Source organism: Trachurus japonicus, chromosome 10, assembly GCF_045865225.1.
Source record: "Trachurus japonicus isolate A0001 chromosome 10, Traja_1.0".
Classification (NCBI taxonomy): Eukaryota; Metazoa; Chordata; class Actinopteri; order Carangiformes; family Carangidae; genus Trachurus; species Trachurus japonicus.
Genome location: NC_140916.1, coordinates 10896375 through 10914194, shown reverse-complemented (window position 1 = coordinate 10914194; position 17820 = coordinate 10896375). Strand labels below are relative to the sequence as shown.

Below are 17820 nucleotides of genomic sequence, written 5' to 3'. Positions count from 1 at the left end.
GACAAAAACACTGTTACAATGTTGTTGTGTTATTTCTTTGTCGCTGTCGCCTCATTAACATGACACATAAAGTTCACAGCTCACAATGGACGATCTTTGTTTCCACCTGCTGCTGCTCCCAACGAGCCGTTATCTTATTAATATTAATTATCATAAAAACCTGTTAATGCATCTGAGCCCATTGTCTGCGGACACACACACACACACACACACACACACACACACACACACACACACACACACACACACACACACACACACACACACACACACACACACACACACAGAGGAGATGAGGCACAGATTCATTTTCATAGAAACGTTATAACTTTTATTTTGTAGAAAAGTGGCGGCAAAGCTCCAAGTAAATAGAATAAAATCTCTTTATGTACAAAATACAAATTTCATGAGAGCAAAACGAAACGAGTCGAATAAATAAAAACAACAATAATCTAACAGAGATGGTGGCAGTGTCAGTGTGTGTCAGTGTGTGTGTGTGTTGGGGGGAGTGTGTGTGGTGGGGGCAGAATACATAATGAATGAGGGCAGCTCCATTCACTCTATTGTCAGAGCGTTGAAACTCGATTTTCACGCTCTTTTCTGCTTTATCACTCTACAAATTGTAAAATTGACTTTTCACCCCCGAGATAGAAAAAAAAACTGACTGTAAAAAAAACCCTGCAGACTGCTGAGGGAGGGCGGGGGAAAAGTGCAAAGGTTTTTGGAAGAAATACACGAAATAATAATAATAATAATAACAATAATAATAATAACAATAAAGAACTAAATAAAGAAGAAATTAAGTTATTCTCATTTAGAATCCGTCAGCAGAGACATGTGTGAGGAGGAAGATAAATGAGCTCATAAGGCAAACAGTGATTCTCAGTCTTATTCCAGCGGGCTGTCCCCTGTCCCCTGTCCTCTGTCCCGTCTTGTCTCTACATTGCTGTGGTCTGTGAGTGCGCGCGGGGCCGGACCCTCCTCAGTAGATGCCTGGCACGAGGCTGCGGAAGGCGAACAGCGCGTCCTGCTGCAGGTAGCCGCAGTCCTCCGGCGCGCCGGGGCTGCCCGGGCTGGAGGCGCTGTAGGCCGGGGAGGAGGAGGACGAGGAGCCGCTGCAGCTCCAGGAGCAGGCGTCGCTGCCGGGACTCGGGGCTTCGCCGAGGCGCGCGGCGGCGCTCAGCAGCAGAGGAGCGTCGCCGGGCTTCCCGCCCTGCAGGTCGGCGATGCGGATGGTCTCTGACAGCGCCCAGATGTAGTTGTGCGCAAAGCGCAGAGTCTCGATCTTGGTGAGTTTGGTCTCGTCCGGGAAGGCGGGCAGCACGCCGCGCAGCTCGTCCAGCGCGTCGTTCAGGTTGTGCATGCGGTTCCTCTCCCGGTCGTTGGCCTTCAGGCGCCGGGTTTTCTTCACCACCTGCACGGTGCCGTCGCTGCGGCCGCGACCGCGGCGCCGCTTCTTCTGCTGCTGCTGCTGCTCGGGCTGCGGGGAGCGCGGCGCGCAGAGCGGCGAGGCGGAGCTCAGGCTGCCGGCCGAGTCCTCGTCGTCGGTGTGAGGGAAGAAGTCGCAGCTGTTGCTGTCGATGTCGGAGTAGACGGGGTCCATAGCGGAGCAGGAGGCGGGTTGTCTGGAGAGAGAGATGAAGTTTCTGACGGATCCAACTGGACCAACAAGGTGTTGTGGTTCACGGGGGTATCGGCACGCGCCTCTGTGGTTCTTTCTGCTCTGGGATCAGCTCGTGCGAGCCGGTGAGCCTGGCACACGACCGGCCTCAGCCCGCTTATATACGGTGGTCGGACAATGACCGGCCCCCTGCTCCTGTCCCCCCCTGTGACCCCCCCCGGCAGCAGAGCTCAGGATGAGGAGGATGAATGCTGCGGCAGGTCTGCCCCGTGCCGCGGGAGCTGCTCATTAACATAATGACGCCTGCGGTGTTTGCTCGCCCCGCACAGGGAAGCGTGCCGGTAATCACGGCCAGCCAATCAGAGCCGGCGGCCGGCCACGCGAGCGACACGCACGGACCCGCACCCTCCTCCCCCCTCCCTCTCTCCCTCACCTCCCTCCCTGAGAGACAGAAAAGACCAAACCCACATTCAGAGTTAAAACCAAAAACATAAAAAAGAGAAAGAATGAAGAAAGAAGAGTCAGGAGGAGACCCCCCCTCCTCCCTCCTCCCTCCCCTCCTCCTCCCCTGCCGGGCGGAGACACGCTCCGGAGGATTCACCCATCCTTCCACCCATCCCTCCATCCATTCATTCATTCATCCACACACACACATACACACACACATCCATCCATCCTCCGGTAACATCACAAACACAGAGAGAAAGAAGAGAAACGATCAGCGGGAGAAGAACTCACATCCTTCACTTCAGTCACAGCAACAAGAGACGAAACACAAAGAGCAGTTTCTCCCTCTGTCAACAGAAAACCTCTCATCTCCACAGGTGAACCTGCATCACGCAGAAAACCAAAGACCTTTATTCTGAAAGTCTCGAAAGGAGTGATGGAGGCTCAGGTTTATAGAAGAAACATCTGTATCTTACAGCTGTTGCTATTCAGAAATCCTGTTTTGAACCAATAAAGTGGAGATATTATGATTTTAATTCGTTAACTAAGTAATTACAGATTAATATATCTATCATTAAAAGGGAAAAATAAAAGACTTTTAAAATGCACAACTGAATTTCTCAACATATCAGACACTCCTCAAGTAATCTCCTATCAACTACTTTGAAGCTTATTATTCTATAATGGTTTTTGACTCCAATTGTGAAGATGATTTGATTTCTCCTGAGGATCTTCATTGTATTTTCGCCCTTTTGTTTTCTTCTTTTTCTGATCTGGTCCTGGTTCATGTGATTTTTCTCGGTGTCTTGGGCATATACGGTTGTATGCGTGACACAATAATAAAATTTAATTCATTCATTCATGATCTTAAATTGTTTTATTCTAATTGTAATCTGCTGAGATGATCACATCCTCTGCATAAAAGAGAAATTCCATCAAAAAGACAAAGAAAAAGTCTCAATGAAAACACATGAGGACACGAGGACATGTCTTCAGTTATGTTTCTGGACATTAATTGTTCATAACAATAACTGGAGAAGTATATACTCTGCATTTCTACATTCACACACTTTGGCCATTTTGAATAAATTCATAAATTCAACTGATTTAATTAAACACTAATAAACATCAACAAAAAAAAAACACGTTGAAATAAAAGAAAACACATTTCAGTTTCACACCTGCCACCACACTATGATGTAATGATGTAGAGAGTTATATATGATAAAAGAACATTCAAATTGATTAAGTGTTTCTCTAAAATAGTGGAGACATAGACATGGACGTAAAACCTGATTAGGCACCTGCCAACTTTAGTCTTTATTCACCTGTGAGAAAGAAGGAGCCTGTGATGCACACAGATATAAAACACATATTAACAAAATGCATTTTGTTTGTCTTGCTGGTTGTAGGTGCTAATGGTATAAACTAAAAGGTAAACCAGCTCATGGCTGTAAGAGTCTGGGTTAGTTTTAACAATAATACACAGATATTCAAATTGTTTCTGTGTGAGTAAAGGACTGATGTTTGATGCTGAACTCACAAAGAGTTCATGCTGATCACGGCTCTGTAGTCACAGCGAAGAAAATTTACATACAGCACCTTTAAGTGTTGAATTAAAAAGCATCAATACCAAGGGTTTGTCCTTACGATCCTTATATAATGATGTCATAATACACCCCCGTGTATGTTACAACAACATTTCCCTCCTTGGGTTTGAGACTAAACCAGATGTAGAGACGACAACTACACTGTTTAGACACGTGAAACTAGTTTGTGTTACATGTTGAATGTGCTGGTTTAAAAGATACAGACATAAATATTTAAAAAGTTACAGCTCTTCCTGGTCTCACTAAAGTTTGGTTGGAGAGTATCTAAACTTTCTGAGATTGTTGGATTCTGCTGCAAAGATTTACACACATGACCTCAGTGTCTCTAAACGTCAATGTGGTTGTGTGTAGTTTCAGAATAAAAGCGGTCCCACAGTAGAGCCCTGAGGTTCTCCGCAGTGTGAAACATCGCAGACGTGTTTCTCTTTAAGATAAATAAGGTGTGAACCAGTTGAGACCAGATCCAGAGGCGAAAACCACCATCAACAAACCCCGACGATCCGACAAACCCATTAAAAGTGACCCTGGTCTTTGGAGTCTGCAGACGGAGCGATGCGGGTCATTTTTATCCGACGTGAACAATTTCAGCTTCAACAGTTTCACTTTATGAAGTCTGGCTTTTTGTTTGTCTTTTCATCTCCTCGGGCAGCAGTAAACCCGTCCAGCGTGAGCGCACACAGGCCAATTTTCTTTAAGTGTTTTTTAAAGACATCTTTATGAGACAGGCATACAATTTTCCATTAATTATTCCATTTATTCAGTTTGCAGCTCAGCGGAGAAGAAGCAGAGACCTGCAGAGTCTTTCTGCTGCAGGAGAGGGGGGGGACAGTCATTTATAAATAATTACACAATGTTTAGAGTCTTCAGGCATGTATAATATATCAAAGCGATTATAAGGTGAATTGTTCCATTGTGGCCGTCCGCCCTGCACTTCTTTTCACTCCTCTCCTGATTTGTCCCTCGTCCAAATTCAGCTCCTCTGGCCTTTTGTGCAGCTTTCTTTCTGCCTCAGCCACTCTATTGGCATCATTCTTATTCAAATGGGCCTCAGCAGGAACAAAACCAAACCCAGGCTGCACACAAATCATCTCTGCCCCGGCTGCAGGGCCGGCACAAGCCTCTGTGAGGCCCCCAACAACAAGTCTGCAAATCCTAAATCCTATTTCAGCCCAAAGAGGATAAAGCTCACTTTAAAGAAAAAGAAAAAGAAAAAGAAGAAGAAAAAACACACCCAGATACAAATACAAGCCCTGTTTTTCTACATTTATACCGAGGTTAGAGCGAAACACACGTCTGCAGGGTCAATGCTGCAGCATCAGGAGACATGAAACTGTTCCACAATGTTTGATTTCACACATTAGCAGCATTTTATTACTTAAATTAGATATAAGTTTATTAAAACAGGGATTAAAGGAAGATAAATATAGATAAGAGCGAAGGAAAAGCCTCAGAGGAATGATTTGTTTTCCAATCAGGAGAATAAGAAAGAAAGGAAAGAAGACTTAAAGGAAGATGAGCAACAAGTTGTATCCAGGTTAAATGAATCTCTAAAAATATATGAAAATAAAACTTAATCAATTAGATTAAATCAAAAAATCTTTGTTATCAACTTCAGAATAGTTGACAAACATTCAGGATCCTCCATCGTCCTACAGGAGGCGCTACAGGACACCAGCCAGGGTCCAGGCTGCAGACAGCAGTACATGGTCTGAAGCAGAACCTTCAGAGTCTGATGAGTTCATTGAGTCTGGATTTGGGTACCAGTAACCAGTAAAGACCCTGAACGCCTCAGTCACCTGCTGCTGCCTGTGTGAAACTGTTGTTGTTATTGTTGTGTTGCGTCTGTCACTTCATCAAACCCACAACAAGCTCGTTTCACGAGTTCATATGAAAGATAATGTGTTGCAGAACGATCACATGACGTCTCTCCTGTAATCCCATGATTGGCCCACATGTGTTTCCTGCATTTGATCACGCGTCACATGGTTCAACATGTTTCATCTTTACATTTACAACAGGTGTTGTTGTCTGGCATGTGCTGCACATTTGAAATTCATGTGGTTTCAACAGGCTTCACCACAAAAATGCTCCAAAACCAGATGTTTCCATGTATCAACACATGTATTCGGCACTATTATAATGTGATTTTAACATGTTAAACTTCACATGTGCAAAAAAATTAGATGCGCATGTTGAATTTGTGTGTTTTCTTTCAGTAAGAGATGTTTCTGCAGACGTGTATATTTCCACACATCAAGATAAAACATCCAGATGTGAGAAGCTGTAAGAACTTTTTCTGCAACTCTCAACCATATCTCATGGTCTTCTTCAGGTTAAATGAGTTTTTATGAAGCTGCTTTGTCACAATCACATGAACCACACACAGAGTCCCTGTCCCGGTGTGAGTGTGTGGGAGGAGAAGCAGTTTAAACCCTAAGAGCAGCAGCCGCAGAAACAGAAGAAGGTGGAGGCAGGTTTCTCTTTACAACCTCCATCACTTCAAAGTGATAACACAGCTTGTCAGGCTGCAGTTAAAGTGAAGGGAAACAGTTTACAGCTGTGATTTTATTGGCTGAGATCATGACGGGCACGTGGGTGGCACAATTTAGATTTACATTACATGGACTGAAGTGTGTGTGTGTGTGTGTGTGTGTGGACGAGCCGTCTGCGTCTGTCGCTTCTATGGTTTTGGGGGAAATCCTTCTTGTTTGTCTGAAGCTGCAGCAACGTCAGGTGTTGCAGAGCAGAGGCGTCCATCTTCTACAGATCCTGGTTCTAGGAGGATCTGGGTCTGAGCATGAACTGTTTAATCACAGGTTGTAGGATGTATAGAGACTTTAGGTGGTTCTGCTTCTGCACAACACATCAGTGCATCATTCACAGATCTAATATCAGTTCCTGCTGCTGCTCTGCAGGGATCAGTCTGAAGATAAGATAAGATAATCCTTTATTTGTCCCACAGTGGGGAAATTTACAAGGTTGCAGCAGCAGACAACAGCAAAGAAATGTATAGCACAGATAATAAATAGTAAATAGCAATAGCAGCAAAAAGAAAGCAGTATTTATAATAGAGTATGATTAATGAATAATAAGAATAAGAAAAAGAAAAATACATACAATCATGTTTTGTGCTGAGAACAGCTCTTGTTGCCGGTCACTGATGGAGCTCTTTAGTCTGGATCCAGTCTCACTGAGATATTTCAGATTTGTTTCAGTCACTCGTAGATCACTAGTCCAGTGTTAGACTGACTAATTCTAACCTGAAATCTAAACCACTTGATCTCCAGACTAACTTAGACTCATGCTGCCATAGAAACAACCAATGCAGTAACATCCAACAGCAGAAAAGTGTGTCTTATAATCTTTGGTTTGTTGACTCTTTTATAAATCTCTAACCATCTTTATTAATCTTTATATAGTTTAAGAGTAAAAAACTTTTTTTATCTTCATGTAACAAGTCTGTAACTATTATATTTAGGGTCACTGCAAAATGTGAACTAGCTGGTAGTCTTGGCATACACATGTCTAGCCGATGTAATAATCCACTCGACATCCATGGAAAGTTGGAAGAAAAAAAACAACAAACTTTGTTCCACAAGCGTCACAAAATATCCACAGAATTGGCCTTTTCTTAATGAAAAACTATACAGGACAGGAACTGTGTCTCCATCCACTGATCAACAGCCTGCATGTGTGAGGCTGCTGTACCCAAGTTTCTCCAAAAACTCAATAAAATAGCATGTTCTAGACAGAAAAGATTAACAAATAGCCTAGTCAAATTCAACAAAACTTATCCATAACAATTAGGCCTGAACTTCAAAACCCAAACGTTACACTAAAAAATGTATATATTAGAAGAAGAAATTGCCTCATACAATTCATTAAAAGTCTCTTTTTGCCTCTCAAATCAATGAAAACACAGATTTCATGCAGCAGTTTAATGTATATTATTCTGTCAATGTTGTTGTCGAAGCAGCTGATCAGAGAAAACACATCAGATTAAATCCTATGATTTTTTTTCAGACTAAAAGCTTTATTTTAGACCGTGAAATCAGTGTTTTAGACCAGTTTATAGTGAGTTACTGCAGCATTGGACACTTGTTATGGTATTAAAACGGTCATGATGTCACAGTCACCTGATACACAACCACATACGACAAATACAATAGTTACACTTCCACATCAGATCAACTTTCCAGTTGTTCAGTGTTAGGACGCTGTGTCTGTGCCGTGGTGCCGATCTCCTCCAGTGTGTGAGGAGCAGGTTTCTCCTCTCGTACATCATGTAAAGTGATGTTCAGGTTGTGTAGTTGTTGTGTTACAAGATTAAAACAGTTGTTAATCAGAGTCTGAGCAGATTAGACTTTTTTCTCTCCTTCAGTTCAATCACTTGTTTTGTTTCCTCTTTTTCCTGAAGAGTCCTCCAGCTTCTTTCTCTTCAGTCTAAGGGAGGAGGAGGAGGAGGAGGGTGGGGGTGCAGGATGGAGGTGGTGGGGTCTTTGCTTCATTTCATTCTGTGTCATTTTCTCACGTGTTTCACTTCATTGAAATTCAATCACATCTCGTGTCGCTGGGACTTAATCCTGTCAGAGCTTCACCCCGGACAGACCTCTCACTCTGCTTTTTTTCCTCCTCTTTCTCTTCTTTTCTTTTCTTCCCTTTTCTTTCTCCACCAGTCCGGTCTTTCTCCTCTGCTGTTCAGCGTTCCTCACGATCTCAGTCGGTTTGTTTGTTTGGACAATCAGCAACACAAACTCTCATATTTAAAGAAAAGATCTTGTTCTACACAGAAATTAAGACCAAACCAAAAGTAGAAGATGAATCTGTTCGCTGCCATAAATTAAATAAATAACCGACTTGTATAGCAGCAGGACAGAAGATTGGGTTGATCCTTTGTGATCCAACCTATCCCAAGATTCATAGTGCAAAGCAGCGTGGACAGAGAGGCACTTCTAAATATAAGTTATATAAGTTTCAAGCTCAGTTTAAAGGGACAACAAGGAGTTGGGACAACAAGCGAAATGCTTTCACACTACATTTCCCATGAGCTTCAGCGCAATTCTTGGACCGGCGCAATACGAACGAAAGTGAAAACATTTGCCAAGAATGTTTTCATTCAACAAGAATGGAAGTCTGAGGTTCAAAGACGATAAGATACCGATGTTGTTCCAACCGGCGGCATTATTCCCATAACCCGCCGGGCAACGTCTGCAAAACCGAAAGTAGGAAATGCTGGGCGAGTCAAACACTAAATAATAAAAACAAAATAACAATAAAGACAAAACGATATATTTATCGAAAATGGACCCATTAACAAGTGGTAACGTGGATTCATCCACATTAATATGAGACTCTGTTATAACCAAATACAAACTCCTCGTTGTCCCTTTAACAACTAACTAATGAATACAATGGTGAAACTACAAGCTTCAAGTTTTTGTGGGAAAAAAGTTATATGTTGTCAAGTTTGCAAGGGGAAAGTTGCAGCACGGGTCCTCCGTAGACCAGACCAGAGCCAGCCCAAGGCATACAGTAGTGAACGAAGCACCTGCTTAGGGTCCCGTGGCCACCAGGGGGGCCCCCAAGAACAATTACGAATGGTGAATGTGGCTGCGGCTGAGGCTGCAGACTGCAGTCATATAATGTATAAGTAACAGTGGTGAATGTTCCTGCAAATCTGCATCTTGGCTTCACGTGGAGTCGACTGACACTGCCACTCTCTCCCAGCGTTTACTCCTCGAAACATCTTGACGCTCTTTCACCTGTTGAACCTGGAGCCGACAGACAGTGGCATGTGTGTGTGGGCGGGGCCTAAGGCCTGATCCAGATTTCCCCAGTCAGGAAGTGAGAGTAGCTGAGCTTCAGAGCCAGTTTTATGTGTGGGAACCCAAGAAGATTAGATGACTCACCTGATGCTGCTGCAGCCCAATAACACAACGTCGCTACACGCCATCTTGCGTCGGTCTGCTTGCTCCCTAAGAGCATTAAGCCTCTGGTGCATGTTCTAATAAAACAACCAGAACTTGCTCAGGTTTTCAAACGGTTTGGTTTGTTATGAACGTCAGAAATGCAGTTAAGATACTGCATAGCTTAAAATCATGATTTTAATCATGTACTTTGTTATGAAAGTATCATTATACTAACATTATGCAAATATACGCACAAGATTTCTGAAATATTGCTACAACAAAACAGATCAGATTATTTTTTTCCAAACAACTTTTTCATGTGGCGGGTTCAGGACACTTGGGTCAGTACGGACGAGCAGTATGGCGGTATTTGGATGTTTCATAGTGTGTGTTGTCGACGATTCAAAAGTGAACTCCGCCGCCATTATATGAAAATCTGTTGCCAGCCGGACCCCCCCTGGAACTCCAAAAGTGTTTTGATGACTCTGAAAGTTCTCCAAACCCTCCCTCGGTATGACGGTGAGTAGAAAATTGGTGAATTATCGATTTTGGGTGAAGTGTCCCTTTAAGTTTGTAAGACAAATCTTCTGTAGCAGCTTTAAAGAGGTTATTTTATGTACCTGACAAGTTTCTTGAAGAACCTCTTCTAAAACAGACTTTTGTACGTCCATGTTTAAATTAATAAAACAAAAAGGATATCGATGGTGCGCCAGAATTTAAAGTTTTATTTTGGTGAATTTGGTGGAACCAGAATCCAGACAAAATTCATAATGAATGGAAACCAGCTCTTCTTCCCTCTGCATGAAGAGCCTGGTCTTCAGAACCAATGAGGAACCAGAGCGGCGAGCTTAGAGTTTAGAGACGGACTGACGCTGTTGTTTAACAGTTTGTTTCATATTTTCACATTTTCCATCATTCCACCTTAAACTGATCAATCTCTTGCACAGTGATTAAAGTTGAACTCTGCACTCTGGTGTCTGGCGATCCATGAGTCTTTTCAGGTGCCATGTTTTCAGGCCGTGGCGTTGCCATGACGCCGGCCGGGCCGCAGATAAACCCCTCGGTCCAAACTGTTCCCCCTTTGTGACGGCTAATGCAGGGTAAACCGGAGGTAAATTATAACCCTGAGCAAACAGCCCGCAAGACAAGTGAATAGGAAACCGCTGCTCCCAGAATGCAACAGCAGATTGATGGAGGTGGAGGCCGGAGGGTTGAGGCCGCGCGGTGACGGCAGCGGCGGCAGCATTCAGCAGGCTGATTCACAGCGGCGTTCCATTACATTAAAACCTTCCTGAACAACAAGTCGGCTGTGAGCGGAGGGGAAGATATTCATAAGAGCAGACAGACGGGACAATGCACTGTATTTGATCACGCCTCGTGTTTGTGTGCAGAGACGTGATGAAGGAGGACGAGCTGTTTACCGAGCATCGCTCTTCAACCTGCGGCGGCGTCTACGACCGAACTGACAGACGGACACAAACCTTCTGCCGCGGGTTCACACACACAAAGAGCGTCGCTTCTGCTCAGGAAGAGAGCGCTTTAAAGGCTTCTTTTTTGTTTTGCCTCATTTTCACCAGAGTTAGTGAGTTTCCCATGATGCAACACTGTCACTGTGAACCCGAAGCTTCTAATGCACTGAGCATGATGGACGGTTATAACTTTCACCTCCACATATGAATGAAAAATAAAAGTTTATTTACCCTGGCAGCCTCTTTAAGTTTCATTTACATGTCCTCCAACAATGTGGCCCCTCTCTTTGTCTTAAAGGTGCTACAACTTGTTTTTTACAGATGGCCTCAAACACATCGACTCCGTCCAAACTGCACCTCAGGGTGTCACTAAGCTTCAGACAATCCCTCCTCTGATGTTTCACACCCAGCTACAACATCCAACCACCTCTGCAACATAACAAAAACGGATGAGCCAACACAAAAAGATAATTATGTCAAGAAACAACCTGACGTGTCGGAGACAGAAACGGACAGAAATGTTCATGGGCAAAATGTCAAAAATTCAACTCTTTGCTTTTGTTCTGCTGATGATTGATTATTGATCTCTGTTTGGCTTTTACAACCTTTGTACAACCTGCTGCTAATCTCTGGTATTTTCAAGTGAATTTGGCTTTAAAAGCAAAACAGAAACATTTTCAAAACCTCTTTCCTCCTTTTGGTTTGTAATTGGCTGAGAGTTAGGGTTGCTCTTTCTATTGTTGCTGTTTTTCCTCATGTATTTGCATGTGATCAATTTGCATCAACTCATTTCAATAATCAATAAGTGCAGTATTTAGTATTAAATGATGTGCTGCGTTATGTTTGTGTGCTTGCTTTCATTCTGTGTGTTATTGTTTTAACATGGTTGAATTGTTTAAACTAAAGTTTGTTGATGATGTACGTCCAAAAATTCTTTTAAAACTTAATGACGAAAAAAAAATCAATAAGTGAACAATGCAATGGCTTTTACTGCAGTTTTCTTCTAGGTTAAGAAAAAGTAAAGAAAAACAAACATGTAACACAAACATAAAACAGTAAAGATCATAAATGTCCACTTGAATTATTCACCCAACTACAAACAAACAGATGCACCTGAGCAGAAAACATCACAAAGTCAGTGTTTCTCCTGAAAGTCAGACATGTCTGAGGGGGACGTGCGAGGTTTGGTTGCACTGGTAGAGCTCAGAGAGAGAGAGAGAGAGAGAGAGAGAGAGAGAGGCCATATGGTTTGGAGTGCAATAACTTGAATTCGCTGCAACAAAGGAGTAATTGAGAAGGGGAGAAGGAGCTGTGAGTCTTGACTCGACAAAGCTGCGAAAACTCTCTTCTTTCAGCCTAATGAAGCTGTTGTCTGGGGCGGTGGAGGTGGAGGTGGAGGAGGAGGAGGAGGATGGAGGAGGAGGTGGTGGGAGGTGAGGGGGGGCAGAGGATAGAGGAGGCTGAGCAGCCCTGGACGTGATTTGTCATACAATCTGAATCTTTAGGAGGGTCGCAGCAGAGAGACCTCCTCTCCATATGTCTGCTTCGTTTGCATCTGAAAGCTGCAGGGCCGAAGGCTGGAGGGAGGGGCAGAGAGGAGGAGGAGGAGGAGGGAGGGGGGGTCAAACTGCCTCCCTGCATCATCAGGTCTGAGGGTATTTGTGCTTCTTGTTTTTGTTTCTTTCTGAAAGAGCTGAGACGCAGAGTTTCTACTTTATTTACAGTTTCTGCAGAAATCTGAAGAGAGAGAATGAGATCAAATAAAAAATGAAATGAAAACAGTCAAATACATGAAAAAGTCACATATCTGATCTTCAACATAGACACATTTCCAGAGTTAAAGAGTCTAATCAGCTCTAGTCCATGAGATGTTTTCAGCAGAGTTGAAAAAGGGGAAGAGAAATTGATTTAATACGAACAGAAAAGAGGAGAGAGAGAAGGAGAGAACGAGAGAGGGAGGAAAAGAAAAAAGACGACAACAAAGGCTTCATTTCCACCACAGGAACTTTCCCTGAGGAACAGGAACCTTCACGTTTCCACCAGAGGAGCCACAGCCTCAGGGTGGTGAGGTGGTGGTGGGGGGTCGAACATCTCTGACTGGTGAATGAATGTACGTCGATCATGACATTTTTACAAACACACAACCACCTCAGTGATTTCTACACACTGAAGACACAAGGCACTGGAGATGGTTGATCTCAGGCCATTGATTTAGTAGAGTTATTTTAAGTAATGTTGACTTTTTATTGACTTTTGAAGTTGTTCAGACTTGAAAATGGCATAAGTTAACGCAATGTCTTTAAACGTCAGTTCTGTACCTCACTGTAGGATGGAGCAAAAGAAACAAAAAGACTTTTCTCTGTTGCTCACCCTGAGGTTTCTCACGTTTTTTTTTTCAGGAGTTTTTCCTGAGTGGATGTGAGGGTTTAAGGGCAGAGGATGTTGTTATGAACGGTTTGTTATGCTGGATTGTTTTAATACTCTTTGCACCAGTGGAACGTCCAGGAGCCTTCAGACGTCCAGAGGTCAGTGAGAGACGATGTCTTCAGCTGCACATCGTGTGTTGCAGATTAAACCAATAACAAACTGTGGAAACTGTAGAAAGTGACTACATTTTGGCAAATTATCCAATATCGCCATAATCCATATAGTCACAGCAGTAGGTTCATCACCTTTAATTATCGGTGCATGTTGTTTTGAGATCAGCGGGGCAGAGACGCGAGCTGCTCAGTGAACACAATGGAGGTGAACGGTACAGGTCCCCTGTCCCTCATCAAACTCATCAAATACACAATCCAACAACTCCACAACGCTCTGGTGGACAAGTTGTGACCTGCACATTCACTATGAAATATTATGTAACATTACGACACACAAAGCAAATACTTGCGCTTTTGAAATCACTCCGCTGAGCAGCCGTGTCTGGAATGTACAGTAGTTCCGGCTGCATTTGCCTCTAAAACAACTACGTCTTGTAATGTTACATGGTTAGTGTGGTGAATGTGCAGGTCACAACTTGTCCACCAGAGCGTTTTGGAGTTGTTGGATTGTGTATTTGATGAGTTTGATGAGGGACAGGGGACCTGTACCGTTCACCTCCATTGTGTTCACTGAGCAGCTCGCGTCTCTGCCCCGCCGATCTCAAAACAACATGCACCGATAATTAAAGGAAATGAACCTACTGCTACGACTATAGGGATTATGGCAGTAGGTGAATTCACCAAAATGTTGAACTATCCCTTTAACGCCTCTGTGCTCAGAGAGCTGTTGCGTTTTAACTCTTGGTTTTGCAGCTCTGCAGCTCTTATGTAACATCTGTAGCTGCAGCCTGAAGGACAGGACGTGGACATGAACACACTGTGGTTATCTACAGGTGTGTGTGTCACAGAGAGAGGAGCGAGGAGGAGGAGGAGGAGGAGCGAGGAGGAGGAGGACTCGACTCCAGACCGGGACACATCTCACAGTCTGGTCTGGATCTTCAGACCCGACGAGACGACACGTGAGGTTTCTGTAATGAGGCCGGAGCTTTAAATCCTCCTCCTGCTCACAGACAAACAAAGAGCAGCCTGTGTGTGTGTGTGTGTGTGGAGGCGTTCACACCACGATGGCGGTGAGGATGATGAGGATGATGGTGATGAAGGTGGTGGTGGTGGTGGTGTTGATGATGATGACATGCAGATGGGACGGGGGGGCGGAGCTGACACCGACACAGAGGTCGTGACCCCGCGGCTCTGAGCAGACATCTGTAGCTGCTGCACATTCCCTGGCATCGTCCTCCGTCCAATCAGCTCTCTGCAAGAATGTATGACCTGTACCCCCCCACCACCCCCGAAGACCACGCCCCCCCCCCCCCCCCCCTTCTCCAACACACAAACACACACACACACTCATCTACATGCATGGCTGTGGTCCTGGTCTGTATCTGACCTGCCGGGCGACAATGGAGGACAGCAGCTGATCTATGGCCGCCGCCCTTTGTGCCGGCGACACAGAGACACTAAAGAAGAGACGTGAGGACGAGCAGGAGGAACTTCCTCTCAGATAAATTAGTCCCAAACACTTCACAGTCACAGCTCAGAGACTTGTGGACACGTTGTCCTCGTCCTGTCTGTGTCCGTCCTGCTGCTCAGACTCTGCTGCCCTCTGCTGCTGCAGCCCAGAAATACAAACACATACAGGTGCATCCATATGAATTAGAAAATCATGGAAAAGTGCATTTCAGTAAAGTCAGATAGAGCCAACCAAGTTACGGTGTGCATATGAATAGACATACTTTTCAGAAGGCGAACATTTCCATATTTAAAGTGCTTTTGTAAATCACTGCTTTTGTAATATTCAAATGTTTTGAAATACTGAATTTTAGGTCTTCAGGAATTGTTTTATAGGCCTATGGCACCATAAAAATCAAGGACAATTACAAAAACAGATATGAAACAAGAATAGTAAGTGCGGGAGAGGTTAAAAACCCTATATGGGCTTATACAGCCCCCCCCCCCCAAAAAAAATATGCAAAGATTCAAAAACAATCCAACAGATCAGATATCAGATAGGATTTCATTATTAATCAGGGATGAACATATAGTTGCTACATGAAGATGAGATGTCCAAAGTGAAGAAGCAAAAATAAAACTGACTGAATGTCAGCCATAATCATTACAATTAAAATAAATTACATGAATGAAGACATGTTGTGTGTAATGGATCTATATGATGTAGTAGTTTCACTTTTTGAATTGAATTATTGATATGATAAATAAACTTTTCCATAATATTCTAATTTATTGAGATGCACCTGTGCAGCGACACCAACATGAAGCACTGAGCTCATCTACTGCAGGAGAACAGCTGTGTTTGTAACAGTGTACAGATGTGGAGCATAGAGATGTGGAGTCATGTGACATCATCACCTGTCTTCTTCCTCCTCCACATCTGGATCGTGCGGCTGCTCAGAGGAAGAGGACGAGTCCACTGTGGTGACTGGTTTCTGTTTCAGCTCAGTCTGCAGCTCATACTTCTGACTGCAACTAATGTATCGTATGTATTTTCACATTCTTACTTTATTTACTGATTATTTTCTTGATGAATAAAAAAACAAACATATTTGGTTTGTACTTAAAAACTGATAAATGCCATCAAAAGCCTAAAATAAATCTTTCATTGTGATTTTTTTTTATTTCAAATGATTAGAATTAAATCAAAATTACTACAAGAATTCAAAAGAAAAAACATCAGCTTCTCAAAAATGTGGTAATGAAAGAATTAGTAAACAGTTTCTATTAATAATAGTAATAGTTTCTCATGAATTCTATGTCATTTAATTGATAATTTAATAAATTGATCAGCTGTATTTCTATAGCAAAGCATCATTTGTAACCAAAATGACTAAAGTTTTTCACTTTGACATGTGATGGAGGAAAAGTTCAAAGTACCAGGAAGTGAATAATTAGTCTCCTTTTAATTTACTATCCCCTTTAAACTAATTTATTTTTAACTTCTTGTGTTTAATTAATATTAGATTTTTCTCACTTGTTGTTACTTTTGCACTTTACATTTTGACCTATGGGAGCTTTGCACACAGGATTGTTATGTGCCTGAACTGCATGTGTGCGTACAAATGACAAATAAAGTTTCTTGATAAAAGTAACTCAGGTAAAGTACAAGGTGATGTACCTTACCTGGTAATACCTCACAGATGCAGTGATACATGTGTTGTCATGTTGTTGTGCAGATGTGACACTTCCTGTTCCTGTGGAGCTGTGACGCTCCGTCAGTCTTTTTCTCTCTCCCTCTGGTGTGAAGTGTTAGATTTGAAACACAATCTGGAGGAGAAACAACAGTGAACAGCGCCGCCTGCTGGACGACAGCAGGACTGACAGCTGCTCCTCTGTCAGTGTCTCAACTGGCGTGTAGGAGCCGAAATACATTTAGCGCCTGTTTCTTTTGTGTGTGTGTTTATTACATCATGGTGTTGTGATGACATGATTGTGTGGCTGCGTTGAGGGGTGTGGTTATTTTCTTTTCTTTTATGTAATCTGGGTGGTGGCAAGAGTAAATTAAGTTGCTCAAATATTTTTTGATGACCGCCCTGTCATCATCATCATCATCATCCTTATTTAATTTATTATCACTGAGACACACCTCGTATTGTTGGCTCTCTTTTGATGTTTTGTTAGAATAAACACTTTAAACTGATTATATCAGTGGTTCCCAACCTTTTTTGGCTCGTGACCCCATTTTGACATCACAAATTCCTGGCGACCCCGTCAATCAAAATGTGCCAGCTCAGATATTTTTATATTCTGCATATTATTTGAACTCGATTTATATTCGAGAAAGTGAAAGTATAGAATACAGTTGTTTAATCTTGTGTGTGGTGTTTTTAATCATAATTTTAAAAAGAATAATAATTATTTTCATCAGTAATTCTTAGGCGACCCCATTTAAATTCCAGGCGACCCCATGTGGGGTCCCGACCCCAAAGTTGGAAAACACTGGATTATATACTCATGGATCACAAACTATGAGCACTTAAATTTTCAGCGGCTTATGCTGTGTCAACAGGTGTGATTGTGTTTTTGTATAAAGTCTTTTTATTCTACAGGTTCAACAGTGGAGCAGGAAGTTGCTTCAAAGGAATTTTACAGGTTCTGTAAATGTGGAACAACACAACTTAAACCTGTACTTGTGTAAATATGTAAATATTTAAATAAACTCATTTCCATAAGTGTGTGTGTTAGCAGGACATGACACGCTCAAACACAGAA

At 42.9% G+C, this 17820-nt stretch overlaps 1 protein-coding gene across 1 annotated transcript; it reads right to left on the bottom strand.

Annotated features, from left to right (window-relative positions):
- Positions 1-768: 768 nt before the first annotated feature.
- On the bottom strand, positions 769-1731 carry neurog1 (neurogenin 1). Its single transcript, XM_085788703.1, has one exon. The coding sequence runs from the start codon at positions 1601-1603 to the stop codon at positions 983-985; it is 621 nt and encodes a 206-aa protein (XP_085644829.1). The 5' UTR covers positions 1604-1731; the 3' UTR covers positions 769-982.
- Between the last annotated feature and the right edge of the window lie 16089 nt (positions 1732-17820).

Excerpts from the sequence above, each read along its gene's own strand:
- neurog1 (XM_085788703.1), bottom strand. The coding sequence starts at position 1,603 with ATGGACCCCGTCTACTCCGACATCGACAGCAACAGCTGCGACTTCTTC.